Source organism: Artibeus jamaicensis, unplaced genomic scaffold, assembly GCF_021234435.1.
Source record: "Artibeus jamaicensis isolate MK-2021 breed Jamaican fruit bat unplaced genomic scaffold, CSHL_Jam_final scaffold_916, whole genome shotgun sequence".
Lineage (NCBI taxonomy): Eukaryota > Metazoa > Chordata > Mammalia > Chiroptera > Phyllostomidae > Artibeus > Artibeus jamaicensis.
In genome coordinates, this window is record NW_026522059.1 from 38,643,343 (window position 1) to 38,661,315 (window position 17,973).

Below are 17,973 nucleotides of genomic sequence, written 5' to 3' on the forward strand. Positions count from 1 at the left end.
GCTATTATAGATATGAGCAATATTTAAAAACAAAACATAAGAGAAGTTACCTACCAACTCACATTTTTTTTCTTCAACTAGAGGCATGAATAGTGAATTGATGTTGAAACTGATGGAAACAGTATAGTAAATGGGAGAACTTGTATTGTAGTGGCTTTAATCCTTCTAAAAATGGTCACCAGATATGACATGAAAGAATTAGAGGATTATCTATATCCAGGGATAGGGAAATAAGGTAGGGGAAAGCTTTCTAATATTCATACCTGTTTTAATAGGATGATAAGTTAAAGAAGCTGGTTGAACAACATGGAACTGATGATTGGACTCTAATTGCCAGTCATCTTCAGGTAAGTGAAGTATTGTATTTCTACATGTAATGGATGATTTAGGTAATTGGGTTCAATTTGCTGTTTTTAAAAAATATGTCTGTATTATTATGTTAGGTTTCCTTCCTAAAAAGATCTCTAATTCTGGTCCTCCTCCAGTTGCCAATGGCTTAGAAAGCCTAATTTTTCTAGTAATTAGTTTATCCTAATTACTAATTAGTAATTTAGTGTAGGACCTAAAAAGATTACTGATCTAAAATAAAAATGATACTAAGTTTGGGTAGGCATTTATAAATAATTGCTGATAAATGTTAAAACATTTCAAGAGAAGTTAACGATGTTGAATATTTGATAGCTAATTAATAAAATCAGAAAAGTCTCTAGAAAAGTTTGTCATAAAATGCTTACATTTTAAAGTGTTAATTGATTTTTAATTTAGAAAAACTATTCACCATATTACTATTTACATACTCTTATTAGCCTATAATTTTATAATTTACAAAGTATTTTTGTATCTATGACTTTTATTTGCTCATTACTACACTGTAGGTACTAAGGTAGAATATTCATATTTCAATTTTTGTATTGACTGACTACTTTGGATTTCAGAAATCATGTTACCTATGTTCTTTTCATATTGTTATGATGCCTTTTAATATAACCTTAAAATCAAAATCAAATAATGGAAAGAAAAGTTTTTGAGTCAGTCTGAATTGTGTTCAAATGTCAGCTCTACTTGAGTTCTTTGATCTTCAGCTTTCTTATCTATAATAAATAAATAATAGTACTGTTTTTATAGTATTTTTGTGAGAATTAGAAATAACATATAGGCATAGTTCCAGACTTTTAAAAGATGTTCGGTAATGGAAGCTAAATCCAAAAATTTATTTACATTAGTTTTATCAGTTTAACTTAAATGTTGTAACAGCACATAAAATGAACAGAGAAATGCTACAAGAACATACAAGAACAACCTGATTATTTTGGAGAAAGTGATAGCCTTAAAATGGATCAACTCTGATATACAAAAGCCAGAAATGAAGCTCAATTGAATAAAAATAATTTGAAGTCAACTAGGCATAAAGACAGAGCTCTTGGTAAACAAAGTATTTGTCTCTCTTATACTTTTATACACTTCTAAATTATCTATAACTGTGTACAAGGCCTGTCTGGAAAAAGTCCAGCCATTGTTAATATAATGAGAATGGTTTTCTCAACATTGATGTAACCTGGCAGCCAAGGAGAATGGACTGGGATGTGCATGTGTGAACAATGACAACTTCACTGTATTACTCAGTGGAGGTGGTAGACACAATTACGTGAGCATGTATACTGTGTGGCTGTCACATTCAAAATGACTGAGTGAGTAGAGCATCAGATCTGCATCAAATTTTGTGTTAAGCTTGAACATTCCTCTGTGGAAACTATTCAGATGATTCAGAAGGCTTTTGGGGACAATGCAGTGAGTGCAGTGCAAATAAAAGTGTGACACAAATGCTTCAAAGAGTGCCAAGAATCTATTGAAAGTGATCCACGTTCTGGAAGGCCTGAAACAAGCAGAACACCTGAGAATGTTGAACATGTATGGGCTGCAATCAACAAAGATTGACGACTGATGGTGCCAGAACCAGAAGCTGCTTTAGGGATTCCAAAAACTACTGTGTCCAAGATTTTGATACAGGGTCTTGTCATGAAACTTGTGGCAAAATTCAGTCTGTGGCTTCTGCTACCAGACCAGAAGGAACATGGTGCTGCAGTTGCTTATGACTTGATTTGAACTGCTACCAATGAACCAGATTTCCTCAAGGTCATAATCAGAGATGAATCATGGGTCTATGGTTATCTGGAAACAAAGGCCAAGTTATTCCAATGGAAGTTGCCTGATTCTTCATGCCTGAAGCCACCACAAATTCACAGCAAGATCAGGACCATGTTAAATTGTGTTTTTTGATTTGGAAGGTGTTGTCCATCATGAGTACACCCATTCAGGCTAGACAATTAATAAAGAGTACTACCTTAATGTTCTTTGTTGTTTGAGACATGCAGTATGATGAAAATAGCCGCAGCCATGGGCAGCTAGTGATTGGCAGCTTCATTATGACAAATGCCAGCTCATGCATCACGTCTCTTGCACAGTTTTTTGTTGAAACTTCAAATCACCCAGGTGACTTAGCACCCCCTACAGTCCAAATTTGTTGCCCTGTGACTTCTGGCTTTTCCTAAAACTAAAATCACCTTTGAAAGGGAAGAGTTTCAGACCATCAGTGTGATTCAGTGAGTTCCCAAGATGCATACTTTGAAGGGGACTGTGGTGTCATTGTCCTATGTACAATGTTCCTTGTCTCTTCTTCAATAAATAGCTATTTTTCATATTACATGGTGGGATACATTCTGGACAGACCTCGTATATTAACTAATATCTTTGTAAACTGTGAATCACTAATGAAAAGTTACTATTGTTCTTGTTGTTATCATCATAAAACATAGAAGTTTCTAGTTCATGAATTGACTAAAGTAAGGCTTCATTTATTATTATTTATTTTTGGAGTTTGAGATGTTTTTGCATAAGGTTTTTCATTTTTATTTTAAGCTTCGACAATTAAATAATTTAACTGATATTTAGTGTACATCTCCTATGTAGATATTTTTAGTTTTTTATTGATAACTTAAGAGGGTCATCATTTATAAACATCCTTTAAGTACCATTCAGTAGTCTGGCAGTGTTTTTAGGGGTTTTTTAATTGTGTAAAGTTATGTACTGCCGAACTATATGAATCCAGACTGCTGTGCTGTTTTTCTTTCATCTCCTTTGTATAGTTTTCTCTTTACTTCCTTTATTTCTCAACCTTATACACATTTTTTATGGGCAGTTTTTGTATTATAGCTTTGCCACTTGCTGTCTTATAAGACATAGTGTAGAGACGAATACTATAATTACAAGTACATAATGTTGTTATTTATAATTTAAATCCTGCCACTACTTTAATTAAAAAAGAATTGGGCCCTGACTGGTGTGGCAAGCCAGGTTCCCAGCTGGAGGTGTGCAAGAAACAAATGATGTACGGTATTTGGTTTTGCACACTGATGTTTCTCTCCCTCTCTTTCTCCCTCCCATTCCTTCTCACTAAAAATAAACAAAACTAAAAAAAAAAACGATTGGGACACAGGCATGTAAAAGAAACATTACATGTTTAAGGAATGCTGTTGAATATATTATTCTTGAAGACTCTGTTTTTAAGGTTGTAAGACATAAATTTTGGAAGACAGTAGTTCAATAACAAAATCATCTAAATTCTTTCAGAATCGTTCTGATTTTCAGTGTCAGCATCGATGGCAGAAAGTTTTAAATCCAGAACTGATAAAAGGTCCCTGGACTAAAGAAGAAGATCAGAGGGTAATTATGTTCATATTTTTTCCCTCACTGTATAGGTAAATTAGCTTTCTTTCTTCCTAGTACATTATTTTGACACATGAAGTGTACATCTAAATTACTTTGACTTTGTTCTCTGGGTGCTGCTTGCATAAGAATTGTAAATTGTGTCTTGAAATGTAGTTTTAAATGAATTGAGTCAAACCAAGTTTATGTGTAATGAATTATACATATAGAATTCTCAAGTGTTTGGTTTGTGGGAGTAAAAAATACCAGCAGCTTAGCACCTTGTTTAGAGCTTAGGTTAGTAAAATATAGTTTAGTTTCTTTTCGAAAATTGAGTTAACATTTAAAAAATAATTTTATTTTATCTGATAACATTATATTTAAGGAAGTCATTCTCAGCTTTCCCTTTTGACCTGTAATGTGCCCCCAAATAAAACATATCAAAGCATCACATTTCCAAAGTGTTGGATAATTTAACCAAGATAATTCTTTATATTATATAAGCCTGAGAAAAATGGGAGAATTTCTGTCCTCCACTTGGAATTACCCTTTAGTTCATGTCCCTTATGGCATAAAAATTGTTAATGTAGTTGAAGAATTAGAGTATTTTTATTTCCACTCAAAAAAAGTTACTTCATTAATCCCAGAATTGATTTAATTTACTTGATGGCTAATGATAAGTTTTAAAATGTGTGAGCTAGATCCTTTCCTTTTGAGAAAGGAAGAAGTGAAAAGATAGTAACTATAGATCCTTCCTGTTTCCAAACTGATTTATTTGGCTTCCAGCTGAAGTTTCTGTTGTTTAAAGATGTAAGACTAGGAAATGCATAAGTCTCAACATTTTTACTGCTATTTTAAATGAAACTATTTAACTTATAAGTCACTTTAATTAGTGATTTTAATTAGTACCTTGTATTTTAAATAAGTTTGGGATCAATTTTTGAACTGGGCAAATACCAAAGCAGTATTTATTGGTAAAATTGTTTTTTAAGTTGTTGTTGTAGCTTGAATTTAATGCATTTTTTAAAAAAGTATTTATGAGTTATATTTTTAACATTCTGTCAAGGTAATGCTTTTTTAAACTTTGTTTTTCTGTTTCTTAGGTCATTGAATTAGTTCAGAAATATGGCCCAAAAAGATGGTCTTTAATTGCAAAACATTTAAAAGGAAGAATAGGCAAGCAGTGTAGAGAAAGATGGCATAATCATCTGAATCCTGAGGTAAAGAAATCTTCCTGGACAGAAGAGGAGGACAGGATCATTTATGAAGCACATAAGCGGTTGGGAAATCGTTGGGCAGAAATTGCCAAACTGCTTCCTGGAAGGTGCTTATATAAATGTATATACATTTTTCTGTATTTACACTTGATCTTTATTATGTTACTATTAAATATATTTGCAAGTACCCTGAGACTTTTATTTTACTTATAATTAAAATTGAGACTACAGTATAAGCACTCCCTTGGGACTATTTGTAATGTATCTGTGGTAAGGGATATAATTACTTTTTAATGAAATATTTTATAGTAGTAATTTGTACAACAAAATGAGAAGCCTTTGGATTATGAACATTTGTTGCACTCCCCAAATGTGTTTACATATCAGTGCCAATTAGGCAGACAGTCTTTTTTCAAACTTGGTCGGAGTGGAATCTGAATTGTAGATTTCTTTTGTATTGGATTCTGTTCATAAGCCCAGAAAATAACAAATATACTGGCTGAAATAAACTATGAAAGTGCATTAGGGAAAATGCAATTTATAATTAATTATGATATGATTCAAATCATGGGAGCATCCATGTGGCTAAAGTATAGAAGTTTCCTCAGAGCCAGTGATGTGCTGTGTACACTATATGTTGCACTGATTCATACATATCCTAGTAGTACAGTAGACCAACAACCTCAGGCAAATCTATGCTTCACTTAGAAGATATACATTTTTTGTTGTAATCTCTATCTGTATAGTACTTCATTGTTTATAAAATACGTTTATGTATATTCCTAATTAATCTTCATATACTTGTGAAATACACAGAGCAAATGTTGTTTTCATAGATAAAGAAATTAAGGCACAGTGTTAAGTTTTATTTTTCCAAGTTACTCAACCTGGTCTAGGAGCTTTTGATGTTTTTAATCTCTTACATCTTTTTACTGTTCATAGAACCTAGCCTGTACCTTGACATAAATTAGGTTCTCAGTAAATGTTTGTAGATTTCATGAAAGATGGAACTTATGCTACAGGTATCTGTAGATTGAAGATTTACTTTTTTATAAAAGAAAATTAGGTGAAAAAGGAATCCTTGAACTTGTTTCCACAGGTATTTTGTTCTAGGAAGTGAAAAGGAGAACTGGGATTCTATAATTTGTGGCTGCTTTTCACAGCCATGTTTGTACCTGGCTTCAAGGTCTTTGTCGTCACTACACCCTCAACCTGGAATGGTCTTTTTTTCTCTTCTTCTGTGGTTGGGTTTTCCTTGTCATTCAGATCTTCACTTCAGTGACACCTCCCAGAGGTCTTTCTGGACTACCTAATCAAAATTGCCCTTTTTACTCATTTTCTTGTCCTACTTTAATGATCTGCATTGCAGTGGTATCTTTCTTATTATATATTTAGTTTTTTTGTTTTTCTCTTCTTCCTCCTTTCCTTCTGCCACACTTCCAATGAGCATGTAAATTCCACGAGGGAGGGGCTTTGTCTTCTCTACTGCCATAGCTCTAGTGCTTAGAACTGTGCCTGACATACAGTTTGGTTTTTTAATTAAACCAGTATCTAATTTTACGTGTTATAAAGTGCACTTTGTTCATTTTATACAGTATTAAAATTTGTTGAATCCTGTTTTTCTTTTAAAATTACACACTTTCATTTTATAGGACTGATAATTCTATCAAAAACCATTGGAATTCTACTATGCGAAGAAAAGTGGAACAGGAGGGCTACTTACAAGATGGAATAAAATCTTCATCTAAGCTTCAACACAAACCTTGTGCAACAATGGACCACTTGCAAACCCAGAATCAGTTTTACATACCTGTTCAGGCACATATTTTTAATACCTTTATTACTTCTAAAATTTCTTAAGTTGCTATATGGGAAGGTGTTTGGTTTCTTAATAGGATAAATACAACATATATTTAGGGGAATAGACATTTGAATTTCTAAGCTAAAAAAAATTCCATAACTGCCGTTAAATAATTGGAGGTTTATCTCTGCTCATTTTGTTAAATATTTTGGGAACAAACTCATTAAAATATTTCCTTTTATCAATATATGTAACTTTTACATATAAAAATTTAGTATGTACCTTTCCTAATAATATCATTCTTTGAATCTTCATTTATAATTCAAAGCTAGTGATTTCTCTGCTTTAACATCTATTGTAATTAGAAATTTTGTAATTGTAGTATTCCTTATCCCTAAGATGTGTGTGTATATAAAATGGTTTAAAGGAGAACATAGTAAAGTGTTGTTTAAGCCATAATTTTGGTAGGTGTGGTAAATAACTGGTTCTTTGATAGCATTGAATGTTGCTTCCCACTACTAATGACCCAGTTGAGTGACTTCAGGCTTCATTTAAAAATGCTCGTCAGAGTACAGATTACCCAAGTCCATAATGGGGCAACTGTATTTTCTGTACAGTGCATTTTCCTACCTGTAAGCAATTGGTTTAGTAGGAGTTTTCATAAGGTTTGTTTTACATTTCCCTCTCTAACTATCTGTCATGCTGCTGTGCATGTTGAGCAATTCATGGTTCTTGTCACAATGTAAAAATTAAGTCAGAACTTAATAGTACCTACCAAAAGACAAAATTCGGCTGTGTTAAAATTTTATGCTTAGAAAAAAATTATGCTTAGTATGCCTCAGAATTTATTTTATTCCATCAAATGGACATTTTTAAAGACATAATTTTAAAAGAAAGTAATGACATCTTAATTTACAAATAGGAAGACATATGAAGACATTATAGTTATCTGCTAATACTCAATACTTGCAGGGGTGTCCAACCTGTAGCCTGTGGGCTGCACATGGCCCAGGATGGCTATGAATGTGGCCCAACACAAAATCAAAAAATTTTTTTGCTCATCAATTGCATTAGTGTTTGTGTATTTAATGTGTGGCCCAAGACAACTTTTTTTTCAGGGTGGCCAGAGATGCCAAAAGGTTGGACACCCCTGCCAGGTTTTTATTGTGTTTCTTTACATTTTTCTTTAGTGTCCTAGATTTCAGCAGCATTAACTGAAACCTATCTTAGAAAGGTTATTTAAATTTAATTTTTTTAACTCATAGATAATTTTTAAAATCTATTTGGGGTCAAGGGGATGTTTAACAGTCTCAAGAAAAATATATTGGAAAGATAAGAATTGTACTTTAAGAACTGTTTCCCATATGTTTAATAATTCTTGAAAGGTGTATATTCATAGTTCAATTCATTTAAAATACTAAAAAGATAATTCTAATTTTTACTTGGAAGAAAAAAATGGATTGATTTAAAATACTGTCACAGATTTTAATGAAAAATGTGAAAGATATATTTCTAATCCATTAGAGTTACCAAATTGATTGATAACTTGTTCTAATCAAGTATTGTGGAAATTAAGTTTAATATTAGAAGTTATGTATAATGGTTCTACATTAGTGATTTAGGTACTCCATTATGGGAAATATACTCTATCACGTTTAGAGTTATTATATTTTAAGGTTTTAAAAAATACCTTATATATTTTTCCACCACTACACAGTAAATTTGCATGCAACTTCAAAATTCTTATTACAGATACTTTAGAAAAGAAGCAGAATAATTCTTAGTCTATTGTCAGAGCATTAAAAAGTACATGAGTAATTCTGATTTTTATCTAAGCAAGCAACATAAGAAACCTTTATTTTTATATCTTTTTACCCAGAGGCTGCCATGGGATGGTGGTAGGAGCAGGAGATAGTAACGTTGAAAAATTTGCTTTAGTCCTATCTTTGAGTGCTTCATAAGGACTAATCCCTTAGTACTTATAATAGGAACAAAATTACTTTGTCTTTTCCAGGAAATAGAGTAATACTAATAGCAGATTTAAAAATACTTGGTGGGTATTGTTGTTAATAGAGTAATTGGCTGATGAATCTAGGCCAGGCAATTCTCACGTTTCATCTAGAAGATAGATCTTTCCTGTGTTAAGACTTTTAATCAGACCCTGAGAACAGAGATGTACTTAGTAGATAAGAAACTATTGTTGGTATGAAAATTTAAAGTTAACAAAAATACTTTCTGACTTTTTAATGTTCATATTTTATCAAGAGTTTTTGTGCTTTGTCTCAGATTTTAAAATGTTATATGTAGAATATTAATGATATAATTACTTTTAGATTCCGGCTTATCAGTATGTGTCACCCGAAGGCAATTGTATAGAACATGTTCAGACTTCTGCCTTTATTCAGGTAACTCTTTATTTATAATAAAACAAAGGAAACCACTTCAAACATTTTTGTAAATCTAATAGTGCCTGTTTCCTCATGTATAAAGCTAGGACAGAAACAATACTATCTGTCCCATTTAGTTTGTATATGATAACATTAAAGGAGAAAGTTTGTTAAGTGGGTTTGAGAAATATACACTGTAAATGTAAAGTGGAAGACACCACCAGTAAGGTAGTTCTTTTATTTTCCAACTTAATGCATTCTTCAGGTTGTGAATGGACATATTTTTGCTAAATTAGTTAAGAATATGTACTAAAATTTAATAAATTGAAGCATACTCCAGACACAAATTTTTAAACTGATATAGATAATGCAGTATACATTTTTATACATTTATTTCCCCCAATTCTTTTCCATTCTATTGTAAATATTTACTATCACCTCTTTAGATTCCAGAGGGATTGTGATTTTGGATATTTGGGATTTAATAGTATCAAGCTTTAGAAAAAATAGATTTATAGTGTGTAGAAGAAAATAAAAATTAGAACACTAATAATAAAGTAATTATATAAGTAGCCTGTTTTTTATTTAACTTATTTTAGCAACCCTTTGTTGATGAAGATCCTGATAAGGAGAAAAAAATAAAGGAACTTGAGATGCTTCTTATGTCAGCTGAGAATGAAGTTAGAAGAAAGCGAGTTCCGGCGGTAAGAAATCAGGTTAAGTGTTTAGATTTTATTGTTAGAGTCTTTTATATGCTTTTATAATTTTCCTTAGCATTGACTTTCATATGTCAACAAGTGGAAAGCATATTCATTATGACTTAAGATTTTTATGTGGATGTTGTTTTTGGTTACCAGGTGTGAAAACTATTGTCTAAGATTTAGTTGCTGAGAACAACTAGTAGTATTAAATTAGGATAAGTGGCAATCATTCTAGCAAAATTAAACAGGCTATTCTAGATGGATTAAGAGAAAAAAAAGTTGGTACTTAAGAGAAGTATTAAAATTTTAATATCCTGAGACTTTTTACATTTAAGAAAGGGTTTTCCTTGGTTTGGGGCTGAATGAGGTAAGGGAACTAATATATAGAATTACTAACCTGAGATTTTTTAAAAATTATTTTATTTTTATTTTACTTATTTATCTTTAGAAGGGAAGGGAAGGAGAGAGGGAGAGACATGTCAATGTATGGTTGCTTCTCATGCATCCCCTGCTGGGAATTGGCCCCTGCTGGGCACTGGCTTGCAACCCAGGCATGTGCCCTGACGGGGAATTGAACCGTGATCTTTTGATTCACAGGCTCGTGCTCTATCCACTGAGCTACACCAGCCAGGGCTACTAACCTGAGATCTTGAAATAGTATTACTAGGTAGTTGGTGATGTCTTTATACCATTTAAAAGAGTATTAATAAAAATGACATTTGTTAATTGTAATAGACAAGATATATTCCACAGGTAGAGTAGTTTTTGTTTTGAAACTATAAAAATCATGGGCAAATAGGAAGACCTGAAGAGTACTTACTTTACTTCTTTCTTATTTTGTTTTTGTTTTATTAAACATATTTTATTGATTATGCTATTACAGTTGTCCCATTTTTTCCCCTTTATTCCCCTCTGCCTTGTAACACTCCTCCACCATCATTCCCCCCTTTAGTTCATGTCCATGGGCTGTACGTACAAGTTCTTTGGCTTCTCCATTCCCCATGCTATTCTTAACCTCTCTCTGTCTATTTTGTACCTACCATTTATGCTTCTTATTCCCTTTACCCCATTCTCTACCCTCCCCCTCCCTGCTGATAACTTAGGTAACTGTCTCCTTTTCTCTTGCTGCTTTTAAGATTTTCTCCTTATCTCTAATCTTGGGTAGTGTAATTATGGTGTGCCTTAGTGTGTGCTTCCTTGGGTCTAACTTTTTTGGGACTCTCTGAGTTTCCTGGACTTCTAGAAGTCTCTTTCCTTCACCATATTAGGGAAGTCCTTCATTATGTTTTCAATTTCTTGCTCTTCTTCTTCTTCTAGCACCTCTATGAGTCAGATATTGGAACATTTAAAGTTGTCCCAGAGGTTCTTAAGCCTCTCCTCATTTTTTGGGAATTCTTGTTTCCATTCTGTTCCAGTTGAATGTTTATTTCTTCTTTCTGCTCCAAACTGTTGATTTGAGGCCCAGTTTCCTTCTCTTCACTGTTGGTTCCCTGTCCATTTTCCTTTATTTCATTTTTCATAGCCTTCACTTTTTCTCTATTTTGCAACCAAACTCAGCCATTTCTGTGAGCATCCTAATTACCAGTGTTTTGAACTGTGCATCTGATAGGTTGGCTCTCTGTTCATTGCTTAGTGGTATTTTTTCTGGAGTTTGATCTGTTCTTTCATGTGGGCTATATATATATATTTTTTGGTCTTTGTGCACCTGTTACATAGTAAGGGGTGGAGCCTTAGTTATTCGCCAGGGCAAGGCAACCCATGTGGCTGTATTGTGGCACTGTCTGTGGGGGAGGGGCCCAAGAGGGAACAGTGCTGCTTGTTCAACTCTCTGCTGGCTTTCAGTCACTTCCTCTGCTACACACAAGCAAATTGGGCCCTTCTGGTGCTGATACCAGTTGGGTGGGTTTATGTATGTTCTAGGACCCTGTGGGTCTCTCTAATAAACTCTCCTGTGAGGCTGGAAGTGTCTTCTGCCTCATTCCCCACAGGTATTTTCAGCCAGAGGTTTTGAGGATTTATTTACCCACACTGGGACCCTGGATTGCATGCTTTATCTCACTCCCCAGTTGTTCTTCCCAGTTTATCCACATGCAAATGTGGGACTGCCTGCAGCCACTGCCTCACTGGGTCTGCCAGCTGCCAGCCTACCATACATCTTCTCAGCCCAAGCTGCTCGTCTCTGCCCCTCCTACTAGTATGGATGAATTTTTCTTTAACTCCTTGGTTGTTGGACTTTCATAGTTTCATTTTATGGCAGTTCTAGTTATTTTATGTTTTTAAATTGTTGTTCTCATTTTGGTTGTGGAAGGAGGTAAAGTCTATCTACCTATGCCTCCATCTTGGCCCTACTTTTTTTTTTCTTTCTTTTTCAATTGTTGATCAAATAGTTTTGTCTTCATTTTCCTGCCACCACTTTCCCCCACCTCTCACCCTTCCCTACTTTGACTTCGTCCATGGGTTCTTTTATATGTTCCTTGACAACTTTTTTCCTTCTTTCCCCTGTTATCTCCCTTCCCTCTCCCCTCTGGTTACTGTCAGTTTGCTCATAATTTCCATGTCTCTAGTTATATTTTGCTTGCTTGTTTGCTTTGTTGATTAGGTTCCATTCATAGGTGAGATCATATGGTATTTTTCTTTCACCACCTGGCTTATTTCACTTAGCATAATGTTCTCCAGTTCCATCCATGCAGTCATGAATGGTAGAAGCTCCTTTCTTTCTGTTTCGTAGTATTCCACTGTGTAAATGTACCAGTTTTTTTTATCCACTCATTTACTGATGGGCACCTAGGTTGCTTCCAGCACTTGGCTGTTGTAAAATGTGCTGCTATGAACATTGGGGTGCATAAGTTCTTTTGGATTAATGTTTCATGATTCTTAGGGTATAATCCCAGTGGTGGAATTGCTGGGTCAAAAGGCAGTTCCACTTTTAGTTTTTTGAGGAAATTCCACTCTGTTTTCCATAGTGACTGCACCAGTCTGCATTCCTACCAACAGTGCACTAGGGTTCTTTTTTTCCACATCCTTGTCAGCACATATTATTTGTTGATTTGTTTATGTTGGCCATTCTGACAGGTGTGAAGTGGTATCTCATTGTGGTTTTAGGTTGCATCTCTCTGATGGCTAGTCATGCTGAGCAGCCTTTCATATGTCTCTAGGCCCTCCATATGTCCTCCTTGGAGCAGTGTTTGTTCAGGTCCTTTTCCCATTTTTTAATTGGATTGTTTGTCTTTCTGGAGTGGAATCGTGTGAGTTCTTTATATATTCTGGAGGTCAAACCCTTGTCCGATATATCATTGGCAAATATATTTTCATATACAGTTGGTTCCCTTTTCATTTTGCTGCTGTTTTCTTTAGCCATGGAGAAGCTTTTTATTTTGATGAAGTATTGTTTGTTTATTCTTTCCTCTATGTTCCTTGCTCTAGGGGACATATCAGTGAAAATATTGATGTATGGAATATCTAAGATTTCCCTCCCTATGTCCTCCTCTGGGACTTCTATGGTGTTGTGACTTATATTTAACTCTTTTATCCATCTTGAATTTATTTTTGTGTATGGTGTAAGTTGGTGGTTGAGTTTCATTTTTTGCATGTGGCTGTCCAGATCTCCCAACACCATTTGTTGGAGAGGCTATTTTTACTCCATTTTATGCTTCTGCCCCCTTTGTCAAATATTAATTGACCATAGAAACTTGGGTTTATTTCTGGGCTCTCTATTCTGTTCCATTGATTTATGTGTCTGTTCTTATGCAATACTAGACTGTTTTCATTACAGTGGCCTTGTAATATAGTTCAGTGTCAGGTATGGCGATCCCTCCTACTTTGTTCTTTTTTCTAAAAATTGCTGTGGCTCTTTGGGGTTGTTCATGGTTCCGTATTAATTTTTGAAATGTTTATTCTATATCTGTGAAGTGTGTCATTGGTATTTTCATAGGGATTGTGTTGAATCTATAAATTGCTTTGGGTAATATGGACAGTTTGATGATGTTTATTCTCCCAGTCCATGGACACAGTATATGTTTCCATTTTTTTGTATCTTTAATTTCTTTCTTCACCATTATATAGTTCTATGAGTACAGGTCTTTTACTTCCTTGGTTAGGTTTATTCCTAGGTACTTTATTTTTCTTGTTGCTGTAGCAAATATTTTTTCCTGACTTCTGTTCCTGATATTTCACTGTCGATGTACAAAAATGCCTTTGATTATTTTTCAGATTGTAGCCTATCATTTTTAACCTAACAGGAAAATATAGCTAGCTAAAAGAATTGACATTTTGCATTAAAAAGGGGAAAGAGTATTTTTTAAAAGAATTGTTTATCTGAAATCCACTCTCATAAAGATCTGTTTTTTTAAAAAAATATTTAATTTATTTGTAGAGAAAATGGAAAGGAAGGAGAAAGAGAAACATCAATGTGTGGTTGTCTCTTGCACAACCCCCACCAGGGACCTGGCCCCCAACCCAGGCATGTGCCCTGACTGGGAATCACACAGGCAACACTTTGGTTCGCAGGCTGGCACTTAATCCACTGAGCCACACCAGCCAAGGCTAAGATCTGGTTTATAAGGAGATTGGAAATTCCTGATTCTAGAGGAAAGTTGCCACGCCTAGCAAAATAGACTCCATACACATATAAAGTACTCAGTTTTTAAAATTATGTGATAATAATGGCTACTGTTTTACTGAGTATGCATTATAGACATGTCATATGAATTTTTGGTAAAAAAATTATATTAATTCTGTGAAGTAGGTGGTTTATTGGTAGGGATTTGGATTCAGGTGTGTATGATCATAGATCTGTGGTTTTTCCAGTGGGTCCAGTGATCTCCCTTTATGAATCTTTTTCCTAGTTGCAAACTCAATTGAAATGAATATGGTTTAAAAGTGCTCTTCTTAAACCCTATGCTAATGAAATAAGATTACTTTGCTTTCTTATATTTTTAAGGAAATTTTAAACCAGGTGGGACTTATATTGTAACAGTGTTGGAAACTTGTTTTTTCACCTTACTTAACTTGGAACTTAACATTTTATTATTGGGAACTTAACAATAACTTATTGGGGAATCTCAATTCCCCAATAACAACTGTAGTTGTTATTGTGACTCTAGCACATTCTAGCAATTTTTATTTTTAATAGTAATAGATACCATTTATTGAGTGCTTCCTATGGACTGGGCTAATGTTCTCTTTCAAATACAGTAGTTACTAACCACATTTGATTTTAAATAAGATTTAAACATTCAGCTCCTCAGTTGTAGCCACATTTTTCCTGGTTCTGTGGTTATAATAGCTTCCTTACTGAGCAGCTTCAGATATAAAACATTTTTGTCACATCAGAAAGTTTTACTGGACAGTGCAGTACACTTTACATATTGTGTTTCTTTTTCTTTTTTTCCCAATGTGTATTATAATAGACATAGAGCACTGTGTAAGTTTAAGGTGTATAACAATGATTTGACTTACATGTGATGTGAAATGATTACCACTTAAGTTTAGTTAACATCTATCATTTCATATAGCTGCAAAAAAAAGGAAAAGAAGAAAAAAATTTTTTGTGGTAACTTCTCTTGGGATCTACTTTCGTAACAGCTTATGCATTACATATTCTTTTTAAATTATGGCTCTTCCTGGTCTCTTCTCTTGTTTTTTATTATGAGACACTAGGAAACTAGGCTCAAAAGATAAGTGTATTGCCCAGTGTACATCACTAGCAAGAGAAAGAAAAATGATGCAACCCCTGACCTCAAAGGATATACCCTGTAATGGGAACATGGACAGGGAACAGGACTTATTTTGATAAAATAAGTCATGAAATTTTATGGGAGCACATAAGAGAGGTGCCTAATTGAGAGTTAGGTAGTCAGGGAAGGATTCATGGAAAAAATTCTATTTGAGCACAGTCTTGAAAGATAGGCAGTGATTACACATTAGCAAAGTAAATGAACCAGGCCATTATTGTACATGGGACAGGTGAAAGTATAGTCCAATGGAGTGCTTACCAATGTTTGAACTTTATCTTAAATGAGGAATAGGAGTTTCCCTGGTCAGTAGGTTGGACAGTATTCTATAGATAAAGGGAGCAGCAATATGTGCAAAGGAACTTCAGGGTAAAAAAATAACTTATTGGGGAATCTCAGGTGCTATAGTTGGGTATTTCCTGGGAGGAGGATGTGTCAAAAGATGAAGTTTCAAAGGTAGAGGCCAGATTCTCTAAGTTTTAACTTTATGTTCTATGTGCATGCTTGTATTATCTCACCATGATTTTGTAAATTTTAGAACAAATTTAGTTAGAAAAAAGAAATAGAGTCAAGATATGAAATTTAATGAAAAATTTATATCAGTTTTGAGGAAAGACAGAATATTTGCTATGATATTTTTTGTTGTAAAGTATGTTATAGAAAAAACTCTTACTTAAAATATAAATTTTCTGCTTAGATTCAGAATGACAAATAATATTCAAATTTCTTTTGTACTTTTAGCAGCCTGGAAACTTTTCTAGCTGGTCTGGTAGTTTCCTCATGGATGACAGCACATCCAATACTCTAAACAGCCTGGAGGAGCACACTAGTGAGTTCTACAGTATGGATGAAAATCAGACTCTGACTGCGCAGCAGAATTCACCCACAAAGTTCCTGGCCGTAGAGGCAAATGCTGTGCTGTCCTCGCTACAGACCATTCCAGAATTTGCAGAGACTCTAGAACTTATTGAATCTGTAAGTTTGGAATTGTGACATTATCAAAAGCTCAGTTTTAATTACATGGCTTCATGTTTAGAAACTCAGTTTAATAGACACTGACCAGTTTTATGTTAAGCATTACTTTGTATGTCATGCTTAATTTTTCTCATAGTTTACAGTGACTTCTCAAAAAAATACATGTCTTTCTCAAGTATGTACCTTGTCTAGAATGTTTTAAAATTTAGTATTTACCATTTTATTCTTTGTTATACAAGTTTTATAAATATGTTAGAGATAGTTGAGAACCAGAGAAAACTATAAGGAAGAAAGTTAAAATCTTTCATAAATTGAGAGTTAATAATTTGAGGTATTTCCTTTCAGGCTGTGTTCTCTCTCTCTCTCTCTCTCTCTCTCATATATTTTCAAAGCCCAATATATACTTATAGTTTTGTGGATTTTTTTCTCCATCATGAGCATGTCTCTGTTTTCTTAACTGTTTTTTTAAACTTGAATTTTAATAGCTTCATAGTATTCTACCATATGACTAACAAAATTTATTTACCCAATGTATTCTTATTGTTGGTAATGGTGTCAAGTTTTTTGTTTGTTTGTTTTTAATTTTATTTAGTTATTTTTTAAGTACAATTTTTTATCTATTTCTCCCATCCCAGCCCCCCCTGCCCCGTCTCCCCACCTCCCTCCCATTTCCCCCCCCACCCCAGTCCTCATCCCTGTGTCTTTCGTACTTGTTCCTCAAAATTCCTCCCGATTTTTCTCCTTAAATTCCCTTCCCTCTCCCCTCTGGTCGCTGCCCACTTGTTCTCTATTTCAGTGTCTTTGTTTTTATTCTGTTTGCTTGTTTGTTTTGTTGTTTAGCTTCCTGTTAAAGGTGAGATCATATGGTATTTGTCTTTCAATGCCTGGCCTATTTCACTCAGCATAATGCTTTCCAGTTCCATCCATGTTGTTGCAAAGGGTAGTAGCTCCTTCTTTCTCTCTGCTGCATAGAATTCCATTGTGTATATGTACCACAATTTTTTGATCCATTCATTTACTGACGGGCACCTAGGTTGCTTCCAACTCTTGGCTATTGTAAATTGTGCTGCTATGAACATTGTGGTGCATAGGTTCTTTGAAATTGATGTTTTAGGATTCTTAGGATATAATCCTAGCAGTGGAATTGCTGGGTCAAAAGGAAGGTTGATTTTTATTTTTCTAGTTTTTCAGTATTACAAATTGCAGAATGTATTACATAAAGCTTTATGTAAAATCATGGTTATGTCCTTAGGTTAAATTGAATTTCTGGATCAAAGTATATGACCACCGACCATTTTGAAGATGTCCCATACACATTACCAGATGATTATGTAGAATTTGATAGCATTTTTCTCATGTAGAATAGAGTGTAAGGTTTTATGACAATTTGTACTCTTTGATAATAGCAAAATAATTTGTTCTTTTTACTTAAAGTATGTCGAGAGTAAGCTTCAGCTA

General features: G+C 34.0%; 1 protein-coding gene across 7 annotated transcripts in view; it reads left to right on the top strand.

The window, feature by feature from the left end:
- The window catches only part of MYBL1 (MYB proto-oncogene like 1), a 39,631-nt gene that overhangs the window by 11,829 nt on the left and 9,829 nt on the right, over positions 1-17,973 (top strand). For 2 of the 7 annotated variants that reach the window (XM_053661252.1, XM_053661255.1), the window contains exons 3-9: positions 276-347; positions 3,628-3,720; positions 4,806-5,026; positions 6,572-6,737; positions 9,054-9,125; positions 9,707-9,823; positions 16,282-16,515. In XM_053661252.1, the coding sequence (XP_053517227.1) occupies positions 276-347; positions 3,628-3,720; positions 4,806-5,026; positions 6,572-6,737; positions 9,054-9,125; positions 9,707-9,823; positions 16,282-16,515 (975 nt within the window). The remainder of the gene's footprint in view (positions 1-275; positions 348-3,627; positions 3,721-4,805; positions 5,027-6,571; positions 6,738-9,053; positions 9,126-9,706; positions 9,824-16,281; positions 16,516-17,973) is intronic. The other 5 variants (XM_037148958.2, XM_037148959.2, XM_053661254.1 and 2 more) reach the window with 3 other exon arrangements.